The 19,339-nt window shown below is 39.5% G+C and overlaps 1 protein-coding gene across 2 annotated transcripts in view; it reads right to left on the minus strand.

Moving 5' to 3' along the window:
• The window catches only part of cry3a (cryptochrome circadian regulator 3a), a 33,161-nt gene that overhangs the window by 6,936 nt on the left and 6,886 nt on the right, over nt 1-19,339 (minus strand). For both annotated transcript variants that reach the window (XM_015019897.1, XM_015019896.1), the window contains exons 3-12: nt 12,602-12,710; nt 11,660-11,802; nt 10,640-10,824; nt 9,017-9,105; nt 8,201-8,341; nt 7,022-7,333; nt 6,344-6,495; nt 2,209-2,411; nt 946-1,050; nt 701-859 (exon numbers count right to left, since the gene is read on the minus strand). In XM_015019897.1, coding sequence (XP_014875383.1) covers nt 701-859; nt 946-1,050; nt 2,209-2,411; nt 6,344-6,495; nt 7,022-7,333; nt 8,201-8,341; nt 9,017-9,105; nt 10,640-10,824; nt 11,660-11,802; nt 12,602-12,710 — 1,598 coding nt within the window. The remainder of the gene's footprint in view (nt 1-700; nt 860-945; nt 1,051-2,208; nt 2,412-6,343; nt 6,496-7,021; nt 7,334-8,200; nt 8,342-9,016; nt 9,106-10,639; nt 10,825-11,659; nt 11,803-12,601; nt 12,711-19,339) is intronic.

Raw genomic sequence — 19,339 nt, forward strand, 5'->3', positions numbered from 1 at the left:
ACCATTTTAAGGAAAGTTTGTTGCAGTTTGTACTTTACGTGTTTACAGCCTTTTGTTTCAGCGTCTTTATCATTTATTTTACATGGGCTGTTTTACTCCTAAATGCACTGAACATGTTAAAGTTGTTTCTACATGTTTGACCTTGTGAAGCTGTTGGTGTGTTTAAATGTTCTGCACTGCTGCAGTTTTCAAATTTATAATTTACTGTCTGTGTTTAAAAACAGAAACTTTTTAACTCACTTCAGCTGTTTTTCAGTTTCGGCCGATACTAAAAGTGGATTAGTGCGTTTCTACCTCCCAGATCTTGATTTGTAGAATATCTGATCCAGTATACTTCAGTTATTTAGATCCACCAGACTGTAGGTTTCTCTGAATTTTCCTCTGGTGAAATCTCGTTTTGATGATTTGGACTCACATCAATGCTGATGAATATAATCCCCTCCTTATCTTTAAGGAGGGTGGCATAATGCTGCCACCTCCATGCCTCACAGTGGGTTTTGTGTAGCATTACTTTTGTACCAGACAAACCTTCTGCCAAAATGTTTGTTTTTTATCAGAATTCAACACATTTTTTCTGTTGTGTTTTGGGAAATTTTCAGCAAGCCGTCATATTTTCTGCCACCTTTAGTCCTTCATTCAGACAAATACAGGCTAAACTGTGATATTTAACAGGAAACATTCATGTCAGAAGTGTTCTTACCATGTTGCTGCTGATGTTGGTTCTGTGGCAGTGTGTGAAGTCGCTGCTGTTGCTGCTGTCCAACGCTGCTGGGCCCCGTCTGTTCTTCATTGTCAAAGTTAAATAAAATGCTCCCGCTGCCGTTCCCTGTGGCCACCGAGCTTCCTGACACTCCAGGCACTAAAATAAGAGAAAATGTCTTCAGACGGATCCTAATCAGTGATAAAAACTCTGCACAAGTTATATTTTGTTCCTTGATCTCTTACAATGTGAGTTGTTGTTGTTGGTCCCTGACTGCTGCTCTCCAGGAGAGTAGGCCATCATTCCTCCGTTTCCGTTCCCGTTTGTGGACGGGACAGAAGCTAACAGACCTGGACAACAGAAACACACACTCCTGATCATCTGGAATATTTAAGAAATATTTTAAAAGCTTTGTTTTTTTGCAGAATATCTGTGTGTGTTCAATTATTGGGCAACTATTAATGTGTGAAAATTATAACACAATTACATAAAAAACAAAAATATTCCCATGTTTGCCCTTTTTATATTAAACAGAGATGAACTAACATATCAAAATTTACAAATAAGCATTTCTGGAGATATCGGATCCACACATTTCTCCATATACCAGAACCTCGTGTTATTTGTTGTGGGTGATCATTTTTGTACTATGGCTATATGTAATGGTTAGCGTTAGCGCCCGCTAATTATTTTTATATGTGTTTAATATTAGATTCTTGTTGCATCTTAAAAAATCTAAAAATGATCAGTAAATATAATTTGTATGGGTTTATTTAAGACAATTAGACACTACAAGGATTCCTCTGTGGTAAACATTGGCACTTTTAATGCAAAAATAAATGTTCCTCTGCAACCACGACGGCGGCCATCTTTAATTTTTCAGGGGTTTTCCCCCCAGATTTGTACCAAATTAAGTTCTTGTATCCGCATGTGAAGGATATTGTACGATTTGCTGTGTGTGATACTTTAAAATGGCTGTACATAATGGTTAGCGTTAGCTTCTGCTAACTTTTTTAGCAGAGCTAATAGTCTTGTTGCTTTTTGGCTAGCTGTGCCCATCACAGTTAGCCAAAAAACAACTGCCAGCTAATTTTAGAGCAAACATATATTCTCCATTACAAACATGGTGGCCATTTTGAAAAATGTCTACCAAAAAAAAAAAACAAGATCAAGAAAAAAAAAAAAAGTGGTTCAAAATATGTAGGATTTGACACCAAACACATTCATAGATGGTGATTTTAGTTCTAAAATTGATTTTACATGACAACCATTTGAAAATGATCAATCAGTAAATAGGTTGAATTAAGTGATACGTTACTAAAAGTGTTAAGTTGCAATAAATGTGGCCGCCATCTTGAATTTTTCAGGGCTTTTTCCCCTCCCAAAAATTCTGTACAAATCTAGGTTCTTGTATCTGCATGTGAAATATATTGTGCTATTTGTTGTGTGTGATACTTTTTTGATGCATTTTTTACGATGACAGCAACGCTTTGACTTCATTTCCTCACCCAGGCCTCTGTATCGGCTCAGCTGCTGGTAGAGCTGCTTCATCCTCTCGATGTTGAGCCGGCTGGCCTCCGCGTGGTGCACCATGGGTTTCGGGTAATGGACTCCGATGATGCACTTGGCTGCCGCCTGAACGGACTCGGGGGCGTTCCAGGGGTCGTAGATGAACTTGGCGGGGAAACCTCGGAGGACAGGTAAGTATCGCCTGGAAGCACAAGACGACATTAGATGCTCTTGCTTTTGCCAAATGGGAATTATCTTACTTAATAGTTAACACAAATGTGTTTTAATTTAAGTTTTATAGCTGTAAATATGTATGAATACAGTTTTCTACTCATCAGTGTTAAGAAAATGTGTGTTTTATGTTGCCGCCCATCATTGTGTCTAATTAATGGGAGCAGGCTGGCCATCATGCTTACAGGCTCTATGGAAAATAGCTGCTGCAAAATGAGAGGTACAACCACAACACTGCACAGTAATGCTACGGTACGAGAGCTCAAGCAGGAAATCTTTTTCTTCCATTCTGAAACTCATTTTTGAGCATTTCTGGCACTGCAGTGAGACACGATGACAGTGCAGAGTGAGAACTAAAGCTCCAAACCTGAAAACGAGGGGCTGTGGTCCTGAGCACATTTACTGTAAGTTACCGTGGCAACAGCCACACCACTGACAATAGGAAAAATATAATCCTCCAAGAGATGAAACCAAAAAAATCAACTTCTCACAATAGCGTTGAGTCACTGAGCTGCCAGGAGTCGCTCAGTGTGACAAAGAGAGGCCACCTACCTACTGGACTCGGTCCAACCTTACCTATTCCCAGGAGGGGAGACTGACAGGACAGAAGGAGGGGGGGCGAGTGTGCAGAGAGGGGTGGGGGCTGGTGTGGTCCGGCCCAGTGGGCCGACACGCACGCACGTGACGGACGACGCTCCGCTCGCTACGGAGATCGCACCATCACTCGAGAGAGAGAGAGACCACTGCCGATTGAGTAGAAGATGCTAGGAGACGTCTACTGTAACACGCGGTTAGAAAGCAGAGAGCATTGACCCCACCCACCCGCCGCCCTCCCCCCACCCCGACCGGAGCAGGTGTATGCTGGGAAAATTCTGCCAACAAAAAAAAAAAAAAAAGGTAAGAAAAGAAAACTGTTTTCTCGCTGAAAATAAAAGTTTAATAAAACTTTGGCGTTTAAACTCAGATCTATCCATCTGCCGTGTCTACATGTTTCTGAGGAATGTGCTTTAGAGGTGCACTGATTGCAGTTTTCTGGCCGATCGCCGATTACCAATCACTTAAAAAGCCTCATACCAAATATTTTTTGTCTGAAGTGGCGATAAATGTAGCAAGAAAAATCGCTGAGTTGGTAACAGTGGGTGACTATTGTTAACTGCAAACGTGCGGATGTCACCTGGTGGGCGGGGCTAACAGTAAAACCTCTCTAACAGGAGAGAAGAAGAAGACAGCAGCTGATCTTCAGACCTTTGCTGATCGGCTTCACATGTAAGTAAGTATCGGCCCATCACCGATCTCCCAAAATTGAGGAAATCGGCTCCGATGAATCGGCTGGCCGATAAAATCGGTGCACCCCTAATATTCTTTTTTATAAAGCATCTAAAGCTCTGCCTGTCGTCAGAGGAAATATGCTCCAAACTCGATGACAGAAGTTTCCCATTATACCTCGCAGCTCCAGGCCCCCGCCCTCCCTCCCTCCAACCTTCATCCCTCATGATCAGACAGTGGTGGACTGAGAAAAGAGCTCACACATGCTCCCCATCCCCAGACTGTGGTGGTTAACTTTTAAGTGGTCAGCAGGCCCATAGCCCCCCTGCTGACTGTCTCCTCCCCACGGCCACAGCGCCACACTCTGGGCCGGCCCACTAGGGAGCCCCCTCATTTCACCAAAAAGGACCACAACCCTTTTGCCAGGAAGATCCGCGACCTGCTAGTAGCGAGCGGTCCTGGAAGGGAACAGCGGGTGGCGTTGGGGGCGGAGCCTACACCTGTGGTACAAAGATTTACTCCTACTGTTTCAGCTCAAATACGTTTTGTATCCAACACTTAGCTTAAGCTTTTAAGAGAAACACAATGGCTGTAGGGTAGTAACTACCTACATTTACATGAGTAACTTAAAAAAATACTTTTAGGAGTATTTTTGCTACGCTGTACTTCTACAGTGATTTTATTGTACTTGAGTAAAATTTCTCTTTTTTTTTTTTTACCACTGAATGAAAAACATGTTTTAACCAAAAACTCACAAATAACTGACACACACCTGCAGTATTTGTTAAAGTTTCATAAGTTTTTTATTGAAAGAAACTGATTTGGAAACATTTTCTTTTGCCTGATTTTTTTTGTTAAGTATGTGAATTATTGTCATTTCCAGCATTAAATCACCAAAATTTCAACTTAACTTTACATTTTGGTCCACCTGATTATGTAGTTTTTAAATATTAAATGATTGAGTAATTTGTTGGCTACTTTTTACTTTTACTTTCGTAACAATACGTTGAAGTAGTTTTACTCTGCACATGTGCCAATAGCTAATTGTTTGTTTAGCACTTTAGCATTTTTGCAAACTTTGAAAACTTTCAGCACACCTAGCATCTCCTAATTTTCAGGCAGTTAATTTTTGTTTTCCTTGTGTTTTTAGGATATGACTGAATTAGCCATGATACAAAAAAGAAACATTTATATGTAATAATAATAAGAATGTAACGACTATCTCATGTTCAACCTATTTAAGTTATTATTTAAAGGGCTTAATGTTTGTTTTTCTTGTGATTTTGGGTATAAATGAGGAATTTTCTGCATGTATTGCATTAAAAACAATTCCAGTACTTGAAATATGATTAATTTTTACATCATTTGGGGCGGTACCACGGTGTGAACTAGCTAACCCATGTCTGTTTTTCAGCGTAAAGCCAGCCGCTGCTCCAGGCCCACCGGAACCAACAAGGCTGCATTCACCTACGCAGAGCACCACTGAACATTTCACAAAGGGCCGGACGAGGGGCTTTGCCCAGCGCCTGGACAACGGACCGGCTCGCGTGGCACCGCGCGGGTAACGAGTACCAGCGCCACCCGTGCAACACTGCGATGGCAGAGCTACAGCTGGTCCAACGCCTCTCCTCGCTACCTTCCGGGAAATGCTTCACAGAGCTCTACCTAACGAACGCAGGCAAGGCGTTTGCATTTCCCTACCAAGCGGTCAGGGTCCCTTTTGACGAAATGAGACGCTACCGAGTCACAAACCTGCCCAGAGGGCGCCGCTGGGGCGTGAGCAAGTCCCGTCCCTCAGGGTTGCACAGGTAGAATCAGAACAAAACGGCCACCGATTTCTCAGCTGGATTTCCAACTTCTACCCCGGGCGGTCTGGAGCCGGGCGGCCCAGACTGCGCCTGGGTGGAAGGAGGGGGCTGGAGAACGGCCAATCAACTTAAAAGCAATCAGCTACAATCTACACAGGGGAGAGGGACAGCTGAACTTTTCCCCCAACCCCCCCCATAAAAAAACAGATGAGCCAAAAACACAAACACAGAGCTACATCCATTAAAAAGAGAGGAAATAATCTACGTCTCTGTAGTGAGTCGTCTGCTAGCAACAGGCATAAACCTACTGATGTATGCGTGTTCACAATCACCAACATTCACAAACAATTAAAAATTACACTGAGAGAACTGAGGTTGTTAGAAAAGACATGCCTGACATCCCAGAGACTACAGTACTGAAGTTGGAACAGACGGAAAGATGGAATGATGGCAAAACAAGAAAACAGCAAAAAGTTTAAGGAGTCTTATTCTATCTCATCACTTACCCAGAGATCTGGAGGCCCCGCATTTACCCCCCATCTCTCTCTCTTGTTATCTGCTTTAGTTTGGCCTGTGCAGCTGAATGGTTGCCTGATCTGAGCCTCATTTTATAAACTAAAGATAAAAGAGCAAGTCTAGAAAACTTTCCAAACATTTTGAGAAATAAATCTATTAATATGAGCTACTTCCTGGATCAGGTTTAAGGTCCTTTCAGTAACCTAATAATATCTGGTGTATGGAGAGAGAGGGACGGAGGGAAGGAGGGCAGCATCCATGCGGTTGGAATCGGTTGTTGGCACCAATGGGCGATGACAGGAAAGGTACCCACCTGATGAAGTCCCCGTTGGGGTCGGTGCGCCGGCCGAAGCCCACGGGGCAGTAGCAGTGGAAAAACTGCTGAAAGAATGAACTGCAGGACAGCCACATCCAGCTGCCTGCGTTCACACTCCAGTCTGCGTCCAGAAGCAGCTCCTCGAAAACCTGAAGCAGCAAAATGTTTTATTATCGTTTCTGAGTTTATCTCAGGAACTACAAGGTTTATTTGAATGGTTCTGGTATCAAGATAAAGAAAGCACTCCAGAGAATACTCTAAAAATATAAAAATCCACACATCTGGCTGAGAGACAACGTAAATGTGGCATACGGTGAAAAGTGGGGGGTGCCTAAAGACAAATTTCATGCAAAAACAATGAAGCGTAAAAGTTTTGGTGAGGGAAATTATTTAAATGCTTAGCAACATTTCAGACAAAAAAATGTATCTCTTTCTAAATCGGAATCGGCACATCAGGTTTTTGAAAGATTGTAATCGGCCAGTAAACTGCAATCAGTGCACCTCTATCTGTTATGTTGATATGAAATATTCATGTAGTATTTCATATGTCTGGATTTATTTCTTCTCCTGGTACTTTGGGTTCCAGGAGTTAAGGTCAATGTTTATGTTAAGGGCTGAAGCTCTTCCTTCTGGATCAAAATAGTTCAGTGAAAACGGAGTTGGCGTTTTGCTCACCTTCATGCCTTCCTCCCAGCTGATCCACAGGTCTCCTCTGGTGAGGAAGCAGGCCACGGCGTGCCGGGCCAGGTGATGGATCCAGCCCTCCTGCCTCAGCTGTGTCATGATGGCGTCTATCCAGGGGAAGCCGGTCTTGGCCTCGGCCCACTTGGCGAGCGCCTCGGGGTTCTTGTCCCACGGGATGCGGACGCAGATGGGGTTTCCCTCCATCTTGTCGAAGCGCGGGTTGTTGGTAGCCGCGGTGTAGAAGAACTCGCGCCACAGCAGCTGTCCGTACAGCGAGAGCGGAGGAGAGCTGTTCTTTTTTACCTGGAGCCGTTTAAACACAGAGGTGGAGGAAAACAGGTCATTAATGCCACTTTGTTTCCTGCAGCTTAACGTTGATTTTAGGTCCATTTAAAGCAGCTCAGAACAATTTGGGGTGGCCATTGATTACTGTTGATAGTGATACACATTTAAAAATAAGGAAATGTTCCCTAATTTAATTTAATTTGATTTATTAGTAATATGGATCGAAAACATTCAGTGGCTCGAACTAAAATTCACACAAGGGCCGTTTAATAAACTTGGCAAAATAAAGCAAGAGTGAGAAAATCTTGTTCTTGTTCCAAAGAAAACAAAACAAAATTCACGCAAAAATCAAGAAATTTCTTTGATTTTCTTTAGCACTAAAGCATCATCAGCCTTTAAAATAGTAAAAAAAAAAAAAGCGTTTAAGTGATTCTAACTCCCACCTGCAGGTGGCAGTATTTCTTATTGCTGCCTTATCCTTAATTTAAATAAAGTTATAGTCTGTGATGTCACCACACGAACAAAAAGTGACATTTATTGTAATTTTTCCTCTTACTACACAGTATTTTTATTTATTTATTCTGTTTTTATAAATGTTGTATATTCAATTTTGCTGCTGTTGCGAAGAAATTTCCCCACTGTGGGGCAATAAAGGCTTTTTCTATTCTATTCTGATTTTAAGAAAACTCCTTGCAAATATAAAATTACTTATTCTGAATGCAAAAACAATCGAGAAACCCTGGAGGGACTGATCAATTTGAAAAGATGTTATTTAATTTAAAGACGAACTGCTTGTTAGTATTCTAACAGTTTGTTGGTGGGTTTTATCGATGTATTTAGGATAAATCGGTCGCTATGGAGCGTGCTGTGAGATGGGGGGCCGACCTTGCGGTAGAGGTCGGTGAGTTTGAAGTAGAAGAGGCGGCAGGAGAGGCAGCCGAAGCGCAGGTAGGGGCTGAGGCCGGTGGGGCTGGCCAGCAGCGAGTTGGCGTTCATCCGGGGACGCTCGAAGTTCGCCACCCACGCCTGGCCACAGAGACGAGATGAACAGAAATTAAGATGTTTGGTCAACACCTGACAGAATCTCTTAAAAGATTGTTTCTAAAGTTGAAAAATGTCTGTTTACTGTTTGATTAAATCCATGAAAACTCTTAACGTGAGCAGATAAAGCAGGTGTGACGGTTATTCCTACAACAATGTATTACAGCCATTGCAGAGAGACAAATGGAGTACATTCTCAGTAATGTTGAGACTAATCTCAGAAACTTTCAAGAGGAAATTTCTGAGTTTGAAAAGTAGAAAAATTGAGAAAAAAAAAATGAAATTTTTCACATTAATCTAAAAATCTCAAAGTTTTTTTATCACAAATTTTTGGGTGGAAATTTACACCATTGTATATGCCTGATAGCTTATTGTTATGACTATGAAATAAAAAACGTTGAACCTTTTCATGAGTAAAAAATACCTCGCAATGCTGAAAAAACCCAAAACAAAAATGCAAAGGAAATAAAAAAACAGGACAAAACCAATACAGAAATAGAAAAGTAGTAGAAATGATTCTTTGAAGAAAAGTTTACTGTTAGAAACCAATTTATATATTTAACAGGAAGTGTTTTCATCTTGTTCAAATTTAAGCTAAATAAATAAAGGATAATTAATCATAAAGGCTCTGTAATCCTAACATGAGGGTGTAATACTGACTTTTCTCTCCAGATGGCGCTCTATCCTAGTCAGAGCTTCAGTCTCTCCTCCAGGCCACACAGCTGAAGGGAGGCCCTCGGTGTCGAAACCTGAAAAATATCCATTTACATTGCCTTTAAATCCAGCATTCAAAGGTCAGAAAACATTTTTGTTTCGTTAAATAAACAAAACTACATTAAATTAAACACAATTGATCATTTAAATGACAGTTTTAGCTTTTTGAAGACTGTATTTTGTGTGGTTTGGTATTTAAACTGGATCCATTCGAAAACAAAATGAGTTTTACTCCCTGATCTCAGGATGTCTGGAGACCAAAACGCTTAAAGAGTCGGACAAAAACAGAAAACTGTTGTGTGAAAAAAGATAAAGGAAGTTATTTAAATATAAATCAATGTAAAACAAACCTTAAACTGAGGAAAAATCAGATTTTAGTCCAGCTCAGAACACAAACATTTCCCCACAATAAAATTCCTATTTTTCTAACTTTTATTAAAATTGATGGATAAATTCTGTACAAAACACTGAACTACGTCACTATGAATAAAAAAACTGACATAACTGACGTCTTCTTTCTGTTAAAGCATCTGGGCGTAGCAGGGCTTGGTCATTTATTGCTGCAACATTACACTCCTAAATGAATCATCTACAGAACAAACAGAGTTTAGAGCTACATTCTGGGTTAGAAATAAACCCTAAACGGTTCTGAGCAGCAGAGGGCGCCGTTTCCCACGCAGCGCAGCTGCAGCCAGCAGAGGGCGCCGTTTCCCACGCAGCGCAGCTGCAGCTAGCAGAGGGCGCCGTTTCCCACGCAGCGCAGCTGCAGCCAGCAGATGGTGCCAGGATCCTGGCACTCTGAACGGAAAACTTAACGTCTGGACGGAGTGGGGATAAGCAGGCTAAACGTGGCCTCTGGCTGATTTCAGGGATAAATCACAGCCTGTGAGGTTGAAACCTGCACAGAGACACAGTCCAGTTGAAGCTTAAGTGGCTGGTGGATCTGTGAAAGAGTCGGGTTGAGCAGGCGTAAACTGCTCAACCCGAGCAGATGGCTGCAGGCTGGCTAAATATATGAATGAACTGAAGGTCTGCGAATGGAAAGCAGGCATCTGGAAGGTTCCTGTAAGCAGCTGAGACTAAATAATCCAATAGGAAAAGACTTTAAATAGAGAAACGGGACTGAATGCGCTTAATGCTTGTATTAAGGAGAGACGTTTTGTTGTTATTGCTCCCAGTTTTTCCTTTTCAATGTTTAGTAAATAAATATATACAACACCAGAGAACCAGCGGTGTTCAAACTTTATGGCCAAAATCATCAAATTATGTAAAAAAAAAAGTCTGATAGTACAACAAAATTGCATTAAAAGAAAGAAATGAGGTTTGCAAGTTCTTTCGGGCTCAGATGAAAAAAATAAAAACATGCTGTTGATTCTCAGCAGTAAGAACCAGATTTGGGTCACTGTCTCTTTAAAACTGCTTTCCGTTTCAAGCTAAATTTAATCAATAAAAGCAGATTTGGGTTTCCTGAAATATTTCTCAGTAGAAGTCAGTGAATAAATGTGATTCCTTTCATGGAATTAAAAATGAATGAGGAGAATGAAATATGTTGATCGTTTGTTTCCTCACCCAGCTCCTCCAGCGACGGGACGCCGTACTTTTCGCCGTGGTCCTCGGCGACGGGCGTGACGCAGCCGCCCATCAGCGCGTCCGACAGCGTCTCCACCGGCATCTCGGGCGGGTCCAGCCGGCTTATCAGCGTCTGGAAACGCTTGTAGGTGAGAGGAGGCTGACCGCCGTTCAGCTCGATGATCCTTCAGACGGAGAAACGAAGAAAAACAAGGATGAACTGATTTAGTGCCAGCTATGGCACAGAAGTTATAAAACCTGCTTTAAAAAGTTCTGTTCACATATTCGACTTTATTTATGCAAAAATACAGTGATTTTATTGCATTTAAGTAACAAAAATAAATGTTTTTTTTATCCCCTAATTAAAAGAAATCAACAGGAATGTGTCCCCCGACTCCTCACTGTCAGCTGGGACATATCTGAGGGGCTTCTTGCCTGTTCAGAAAGTTTCAAGTCGTTCCATGGCATCGACATCTGGGATTTGACTAGGCCAAGGATTTTCTGTTTTTATTTGGATCTTGTTGGATTTTTTTCAGGATGTTTTTGATTATTTTCATGTTGCAGAGCAAAGATCTGGTTCAAACTAAGTTTATTTAAGAGATTATTTCACATCTTTCACACAACCTGATTCATGGGTGTCCATAGAATGACTCATTTCAAAATCTAAGAAAATTTGGACTTAGAAATATTTTTATGATATTTGAGATCATTTAAAATATTTTAATCCCCTCTTAAATAGGATTAAAATATGTGCAATTTCTGCACCACAATTTGAGTTTATTGTATTTAACAGGACATTTTAATTTTGTTTATATTGTTTGACATTTTCCACTGTTGTTAAACTCAATATTAAATCTTCATATGTTTAAAAAAAATTAACACAGGCCGTCATCAGATGTCCTATTTTTTTTAATATGACAAAATTTATACACTTGATATTTAGCCACATTAGTGTTTTATTACAGATGTATAAATAACCTGAGGTTGAGGTTTTATTAGAAAAATGACTCATTTCCTCACTTGTCCAGGTCGTAGAGTGTGTGTGATATCTTGACGTTGACCTCCACCCCCGCCTCCATGGCCAGCTTCTTGATGGCGGCGTCCCGCTCCTTCCCGAACGGCTCCGAGTCGTACTCAAAGGTCAGCCGGGAAATCTTCCACTCCTGAGGTCACAAGTTACACAAAATCATGTCAATAAACTCTGTGTGTGTGTGTGTGTGTGTGTTAGCAGAAACAAAACCAGAACAAACTGTGAGTCTACATGCAAGAATGTGTTAGAGCAGGGTGTCCAAACTGCGGCCCGTGGGCCATTAATGGCCCTTGGACTGGTCTAAATTTGGCCCGCTGATGCAGATGTAGAGTTTTAATATCTAATTTTCTTACAGTATGAAATGTAAAGTACAACACTAAGGGTTTGTCTTTTTATAACTGAGCTAAAATCACGATAAAATCGTGTTTATGAAACACCCAAATCAGCTTCTATTTATTTACTAAATAAATTAAAACACATCCTTTTTCTAATTACTGAAAATAAATTTGTTCAATCGTGCCCAAAAGAAATAATTTTGCACATTTGCGCAAAAAACTTGGAAATTTATGAGTTTCAAAAATTTTAAATATTCGACTTTTGAAATTCAGAAAAATTCCCAAAATAGAAAATTTGACATTTTTTTTCTAGAAAACCTCTTTGCTTAATTTCAGTTTCTGAGTTTCTTTGGTAAAAATAATTTCTTTTACTGTAATTTTACATCTACATTGGCCTAAGCATGCAAGCATAAATATTTCTCAAAATAACCAGTTTAGAGAAAAAAAAATAAATTGGGATATTTTATTTGGCTGATTTGAGTTTTCTTTTTTGACCTGCAACTAATTTTGACTCAACCATTTTGTCCGATGTGACAATACGTTTGTTTCCCTGTGTTGGCGTTAGAGAAGAAGCGACGTTTGCGTCTCTGTGCCGACCTTGAAGAGGCGCGGGAAAACGTTTGCTGGTTGGCCCCGGATGACAAAAAGGCGGGAGTTGAGTTTTCGGAGACTTGCGTCCAAATCCTCCAAACATTGGAGCAGAAACCTGGAGAGGAAAAACATTTCATTAACAACAGGAAGAATGATGTAAACCTGAGTGAAACATTTAAGTCCCAACTAATAATAAAATTAATAAGAACTATTTATGAGGTTTTTTAAGTAACTGCAATCAGAGCCTCTTAAAGCCAAAACTGCAAAAACACAAAATCTTACCAAGTAATTTTGTTAATATACTTGAAATAAGACAAAGTAATTTAAAACTAACTTTTCAGCAAGATATAGAGGTTTGTTTTAAGCAAAAAATTCCTTAATATTGATGAAAAAGTACTATTCAATTGGCAGATAAATTAACTTATAGGAAAAATGTCTTGTTATAAGTTAAATAATCTGGCAATAGAACAAGTGTTTATTAAATAAATATTAAAGGATTATTTGCTTTAATCAAGCCTCTATATCTTGCTGAAAAGCTACTTTTAAGTTAACAATAAAATAATCCCAAGAAAAAGGGCAGATTTGTTTTTTTAAAAGCATTAATTGGAATTTAGCATGAGCACAATAAGTCAAAATTCTTATGATAAAAAAAGTATCGCGATAAATGATAGACGATACGATAAAGGCTGACTCATAATTAGACACTTTTACAGCAGAGTTTCTGCTCATATCGGTTAAGTTTCTAAAATCAGCAAAATAACTCAGATTAGACAAAAAGAAGGAAGAAAACCATCAATGTTGAAACAAAATTACAGCCTTTTCAGTCCAACATGTTCATTTAGTCATTTCTTTGATTCAGTTGCATTTACAGCGAGTGATTATAATCAACTGCTTTAAATCATATTTTAAACATTTACTGTACAAACACCCCCAGCTCTCGTTTGATAAATTCAGTTGCTGCTTTGACTCATTTTTTGCCCTGTGCAGCAAATATTTTGGGTTTGTTGACATAGTTACAGTAACTCTGGATCATTTGGACCCTAAAATGCAGATTTAAAACAGACAAGTTAGCAGGAAGCCAACTGTGTTCATCATGTCAGACTTTTTCTGTAGGTCTTCTTTTTTGTAAACACATTTTTCCCCTTTTGTCGACTGTTGGACCAGATCACTTTAAAGGAGAAGAAGAAACTCCATCATTTTGATGCAAAGGATCAAGGAATAAGAAGTGAAATGAACCTTTGGAGAACTTAAATGTTAAAAGTAATTAAATGGGGGAAAAAAAAAGAAGTGACAGGAATTTAATAACAAAATAAAATACAAAACGGAGCTTCATCGTTAATCTCAGCTTCCAGTGTTCAGCATGTGCTGAAAGCACCAGAGTCTGGCTGTTCCTGCCTCTGATTGGCTGCTGAAGGCTGACTGTGAGGCGCGCGCCCAGCGGCCGCCGACGTCAGCTTCAGGTCAGGAACTGTGTGACAAGTCACGGACGCCACAAAGCGCCAGGAAGCAGCATCTAGAGCTGAGCGGAGCGACGGACGGCAACGTGAGCTGCAGCTCTGAAACCTGGAAAAAAAAAACGCTCTACCTGCAAAAATAGTTCACCGCTCTCCAACAGAGCACCAGAAAATAGCTGCTGCTGCTCGATGAAATTGTCTGAGTAAACTCGGAAATGCTGCACATGTTGGTTGGGTAAGAAGAAGCTTTATAGGTCACAGGTGTTTTTACAGATGTGGGATTTCTAAGAAGATAGAACTGCCTTGAATCTCAGTCAGGACTTTCTGTGAGGAGTTTTCTTCTAATCCAGCTGGTAAAACTATATTTGTCTCAATGCAAACTTCAATCTTATTCCTATATTAGAAATAAAACAAAATGACAACAGATTTATTTGATCAATCTGGGGACTGCTAAACAGTTCTAATTTTTTAAAAAATTGGTTCTTTTTATTGACATTTTTACCAAAGTTAAGTGTAAACATCACGGTAAATGTAAAACTGCTGGACTGCTCTACACCATAAGTATTATTCTGAATAAAGAAAAGCAACAATAACAGTATCTTAAGCACATTTTAACCAACAAAGTTTGTTGCTCTCTTTGACCTGTAACCTTTTAGTGGCTGAGATGCTAAAGTTCACTGAAAACAGTGGAAACGTTAAAATGTGACTCATTATTTTCCATTTTATAACCCTGTAAAATGTTCTTAATTTATCTCCAGCCACAAAAGAAAGACTTTTCTTTTACAACCTTTGCATTTAGCCAAATGTAATGGAGAGGTGTGGTAAAATCTGCTTTATAGCAAAAACCTGCTGGATGTTTGTGGCACGACTAATAACATGATGATAAGAAAAAGGCTATCAAAAGAAATATTTTTGTTTTGTACTTAACATTTTCCATTTAAGAAGATGTAAACTTTATATGTAAAATATCCTAAAAAAAACATTACAAAAAGTGTAGGATGGCCAAATTTATGACATTCTTGAATTGCAGTCCCACACAAAACCAATCCAAGGGCCACAAATGGCCCATGAGCCACAGCTTGGACACCCCTGCTGCACAGTAACATTAAAGGTAAAAGGAAGGATTTGTTTACAGTTTGCTGAATGGTAATAAAGGTTGTTAAAGTGATGGAAACCAACACCATATTTAATTTTCCTTAAAGTATTTCTGAGTTTGAACTGAAAGAGTTTTAGTTTTAAAAGGTGGATATTTCAGCTGATTATCAACTCATTTCATTGTGTGTAAACGTTGCTGCTCAGGATAGAGGAGCATCACATCAGTGAAAGACGCCACAGCCGTTCCCATCCTGCAGCGCCGCACGGTGACAGGGGTCATGGTTACTGGGACAGAGGATGAAGGTTTCAGGAATCTGACTGGGCCCAAAACATTTCTCTGTAGATTCACATCCTCTGCTCCAGTTTAAACTAAATTAAACACAAAATGCCGGCAGAGTCCAGAAGATCACAGAAAACTAAACCTTGAAAACTGCAAAAAAGCAAAATCTTACCAAGCATCTCTCATGTTCTTCTTTCTATGTTAGTGCACTTGAAATAAAACAAAACTAACTTTTAAGAGCTTGCTTTAAGTTAACAATATTGATGAAGTACTAGTTCCACTCTTTTTCTAAAAAAGTTGCTTTTTAGTTAGTTTAGTTTTATTTCAAGTGTACTAAGGTAGTTACACAAAAAACTAGACAAGAAATACTAGGTCTGCTTTTATTTTTACACTGAGTCTGAGTGGTTCTCCATCTCCACAGTCATTTTATACACAGAGGTGGGCAGAGTACCCAAACATTGTACTCACAAGTAGCAATACTTCAATATCTTTACTCAAGGAAAAGTAAAACGTGTAGTAAAAATACTCCTAACAGTACAATGTTTCAAGAAAGTTACTGAAGTACATTTAATTGAGTGAATGTAACTGGTTACTACCCAGCTCTGCTTGTAAACGATCCGAGGTTAAACCGGTTAGCCGTTTGGACCGACCTGCGTTCCAAACAGAGCCGGCAACTGCAGGGCGTTCAGCTAACTTCTGCAGCTTCTGTCCAAATCCTGGCTAATCACTGAACCCGAGCGGCCGCAGCTCTCAGCTAAAGCTCCGCTTGTTCCCAATCCTCACGCAGACAGAGCTGCGAGACAAAGTAGTGCACACAATAAGGCACGTGCCAGCCTGTTCATGAGCCGGACCCGGGGGCCGGCAGACAGCCTGTGTGCTCACCATTTAGGGCAGCAGACAAAGCTCTCAAAAATGGTCATTCAAGTCGAGAATCTACCCTAATAAAACTGATATTACATATTCATATACAAGAGCTTTAGGTTTTGTAATTTAGACGCAACAGTGATGTGAAAAAGTAAAACCTTGCTCTGACGCTAACCTAGAAACCTTTGCTTTTTAGGACAGGATACTCGCTGTCTGCATCAGTTGATTCAGAGCGATGACGCAAATGGGTTTATGGCTGCACCAAAGCAAACAAGCACACAAAGAACCTCAATACCAAACCCAACAAGAGTTTATAAATCACTGCAATACTTTAAAGATCTGCTGTTGTTGCATCAACCTTCCAGACCTCTCAGGTCTTCAAACATGGAGAAGCAGCATTCAGATTCTACGCACCACAAATCTGGAACAAACTTCCAGAAAACTGCAAAACAGCCGAAACCCTGAGTTCCTTTAAATCAAGACTAAAAAACATAACTCAGGTTTTACAAGTCTGAGTTTAAAAGCACACAATCAAATTAAACGTTGAACACTTTAAAAACAGAGCGTAATACTGTCTTTAGTCCAGGCTTAAAACCAGTGGCTGAATGTACCAGGAACAGGCAAACAAGAGGCTGAATGTGCTTCAGAGGAAAAGATGCCAGTAAAACAGTCATTTGCATGTTCAGTTTTTATGACAAACAACTCCAAGTTGCAGCATGTATGAGGAAAGAAAGAAAGAATTCAACAACAGAGCCCTAAGGGACCTCATCAGGAGAGCCTGGCAGTCAAAATAAACTCTCACTCCATTCTGGTGACTCACTCGACCCAATTTAGTTTTCCAAAGTACTACACTCCTGAAAAAACCCCAAATGCCCCTAAAAGACCAAACCCAGGTGGTCAATCAAAAAACACAAAGAGAACAGGACATAAACAAGAGTAGGGACATTCTTAAAAACTGCATTTAAACTCAAAAAGGCTGCTCAGCAGATCAAAAGTCTTTGATTTCATGTCATTTTCTGTCAAGCGTTAATTACCTTCATGAGCTGCACTAGATAAATCATTAGCATTTAAACATGACTGGTCTTGAGCTTTTTCTAGTCAACACAGTAACTGGGTCTGGCCCTGAGGAAGCGCAGATAATGACAGTTATTAACAATGTCTAATTTCCCCAAATGAGAACCATTGAAGTGGATTTTGTTAGTAGTTTTGACCCAGACAGAAAAGAAGGGATTTTAAAATTCTGCTAAAAAATAAAACCTTCATTTTAATTTTTACTCTGTTCAAAACAAATCAAATCGGTTTAAAGAGCAGAACATTACAGATTCTTCTCTTTCTGATGCATTGAATGAACAGGAAAAGCTTCAGAAAAGTTTTCATCCACATAAACTTGCACAAATAAACTGAGTGACTTAAGCATGCCAGACCTGTAGGGGGCGGTGTAGCATACAGCTAAAACCAGTCAGCCAATCCGATTGCTTTAAGCAACCATGACTTCATTAAACATGGAGGCAGAAAGACAAACACACAGGTTCAACTGCGGGTCTAAAATCCTGTCTTAATGTTTATGAATTCCTTTTGATGAATGCGTCTTATTTTCATATTTTAATGTTTAAATCTGTATTTTATGGGCATTTGTTGCTGTTTTATACCAGTTGTTTTAATTGTAAAACTTTTGAGATTTTTGTAAATGTCAAATTAAATTTATCACTAATAGCTACTTTTATATAGCAGCAAATGCAGTTAATGAAACAAAACTATGTCAGAGCATGTACGTAGATATACTGGTGCATTATTAATTGCAGATTATAATGCACAGGATGCAAAATCTCTATTCAAACATAGTTTACTCAAATCTCCACTTTGGTTGAAGTTCATATAAATAATAATTTTTAGTGACATTAAACAGTTTTTGTGTTGATGAAAAGCCCAAACACATAAAAATGTATCCGTTTGATCAGATATCCAACCATTTGTGGACTTAGCCTAACCTGCACTTTGAGTGAATTATGGATAAAAAATATCTATAAACATGGTGTAAAGGGTCATGTGTTCTTGGTCAGTTGAGGTTGTATTTACATCATTGTGAAACCTTAGAGTGTTTACTTTTCTTACTTTGCATCAGGACTGTATGCAATATCAAGGCCTGACCTCATTCTACAAAAAAATAAATAAAATAAACGTGTTATGAAGGGAAATCTAAATTTTAGGCATTTTTCTTTTTAAAAAATCAGTACTTGTGAGCCGACATGTATTCATGAATTACAGGGATGCATCTGTGCCTACCTGGTTTCTAAGAGTATTTGCACGGCTGCATAAACATACGCCGTTAATGTTGACGCTCAGGAGCGTTTAAGCTTAACGGCCTTTCTGTGTTTTTAATGTATGTGTGCAGTTTTGTTTCCACCTTATATAACCACTATGTCCTACATCTGTTGCAGCGGACGCACACACACACACACACACGCACACACACACACACACACACACAGCTTTGGCTGCACCATACACAATCCCTTAGCCTAGGGATTGTGTAGTAACCTCATTCTCTCATACACACACACACACACACACACACACACACACACACCCTGAAAAGGGCAAAGTCAGATTTTAATCGCTCTCTCACTGCCGATGTGTTTCAGAGCCGACTGAACAATGACTGAGTAAATGGAAGGTTTTGGTTTCAGGTTTCCTAACAACATGTTCATGTGATTTCAACTATAATCACTTACAACGTTTATAAAATGAAAAACATTTAAACTAACAGAAGCAAAGAAAAGCTTAGCATAAAGCAGCTTTGCTGCTGCAGAAAGTTGCAAAGGACTAAAGCTGTTTTAAAATAGATAACATTAAAATTAAAAGACATGAAAAAACATTTATTTAGCAAAAGTAGAAAGACGTTCAGTGGTTGTGAAAGTAACAGTCAAGGCCCTATTGTGGGTTGGGAAGCTCAGTTTTGGGTCATATTTCAAATAAACAAGAAATAATCTGAAATAATATTTTTTTGCAATAATTGTAAAGAGATTTAAAGCAAAGAAAACCTGATTACAA

This window comes from Poecilia latipinna, unplaced genomic scaffold, assembly GCF_001443285.1.
Source record: "Poecilia latipinna isolate Pla-1442-1.1 unplaced genomic scaffold, P_latipinna-1.0 Scaffold2500, whole genome shotgun sequence".
In the NCBI taxonomy this organism is placed as follows: Eukaryota; Metazoa; Chordata; class Actinopteri; order Cyprinodontiformes; family Poeciliidae; genus Poecilia; species Poecilia latipinna.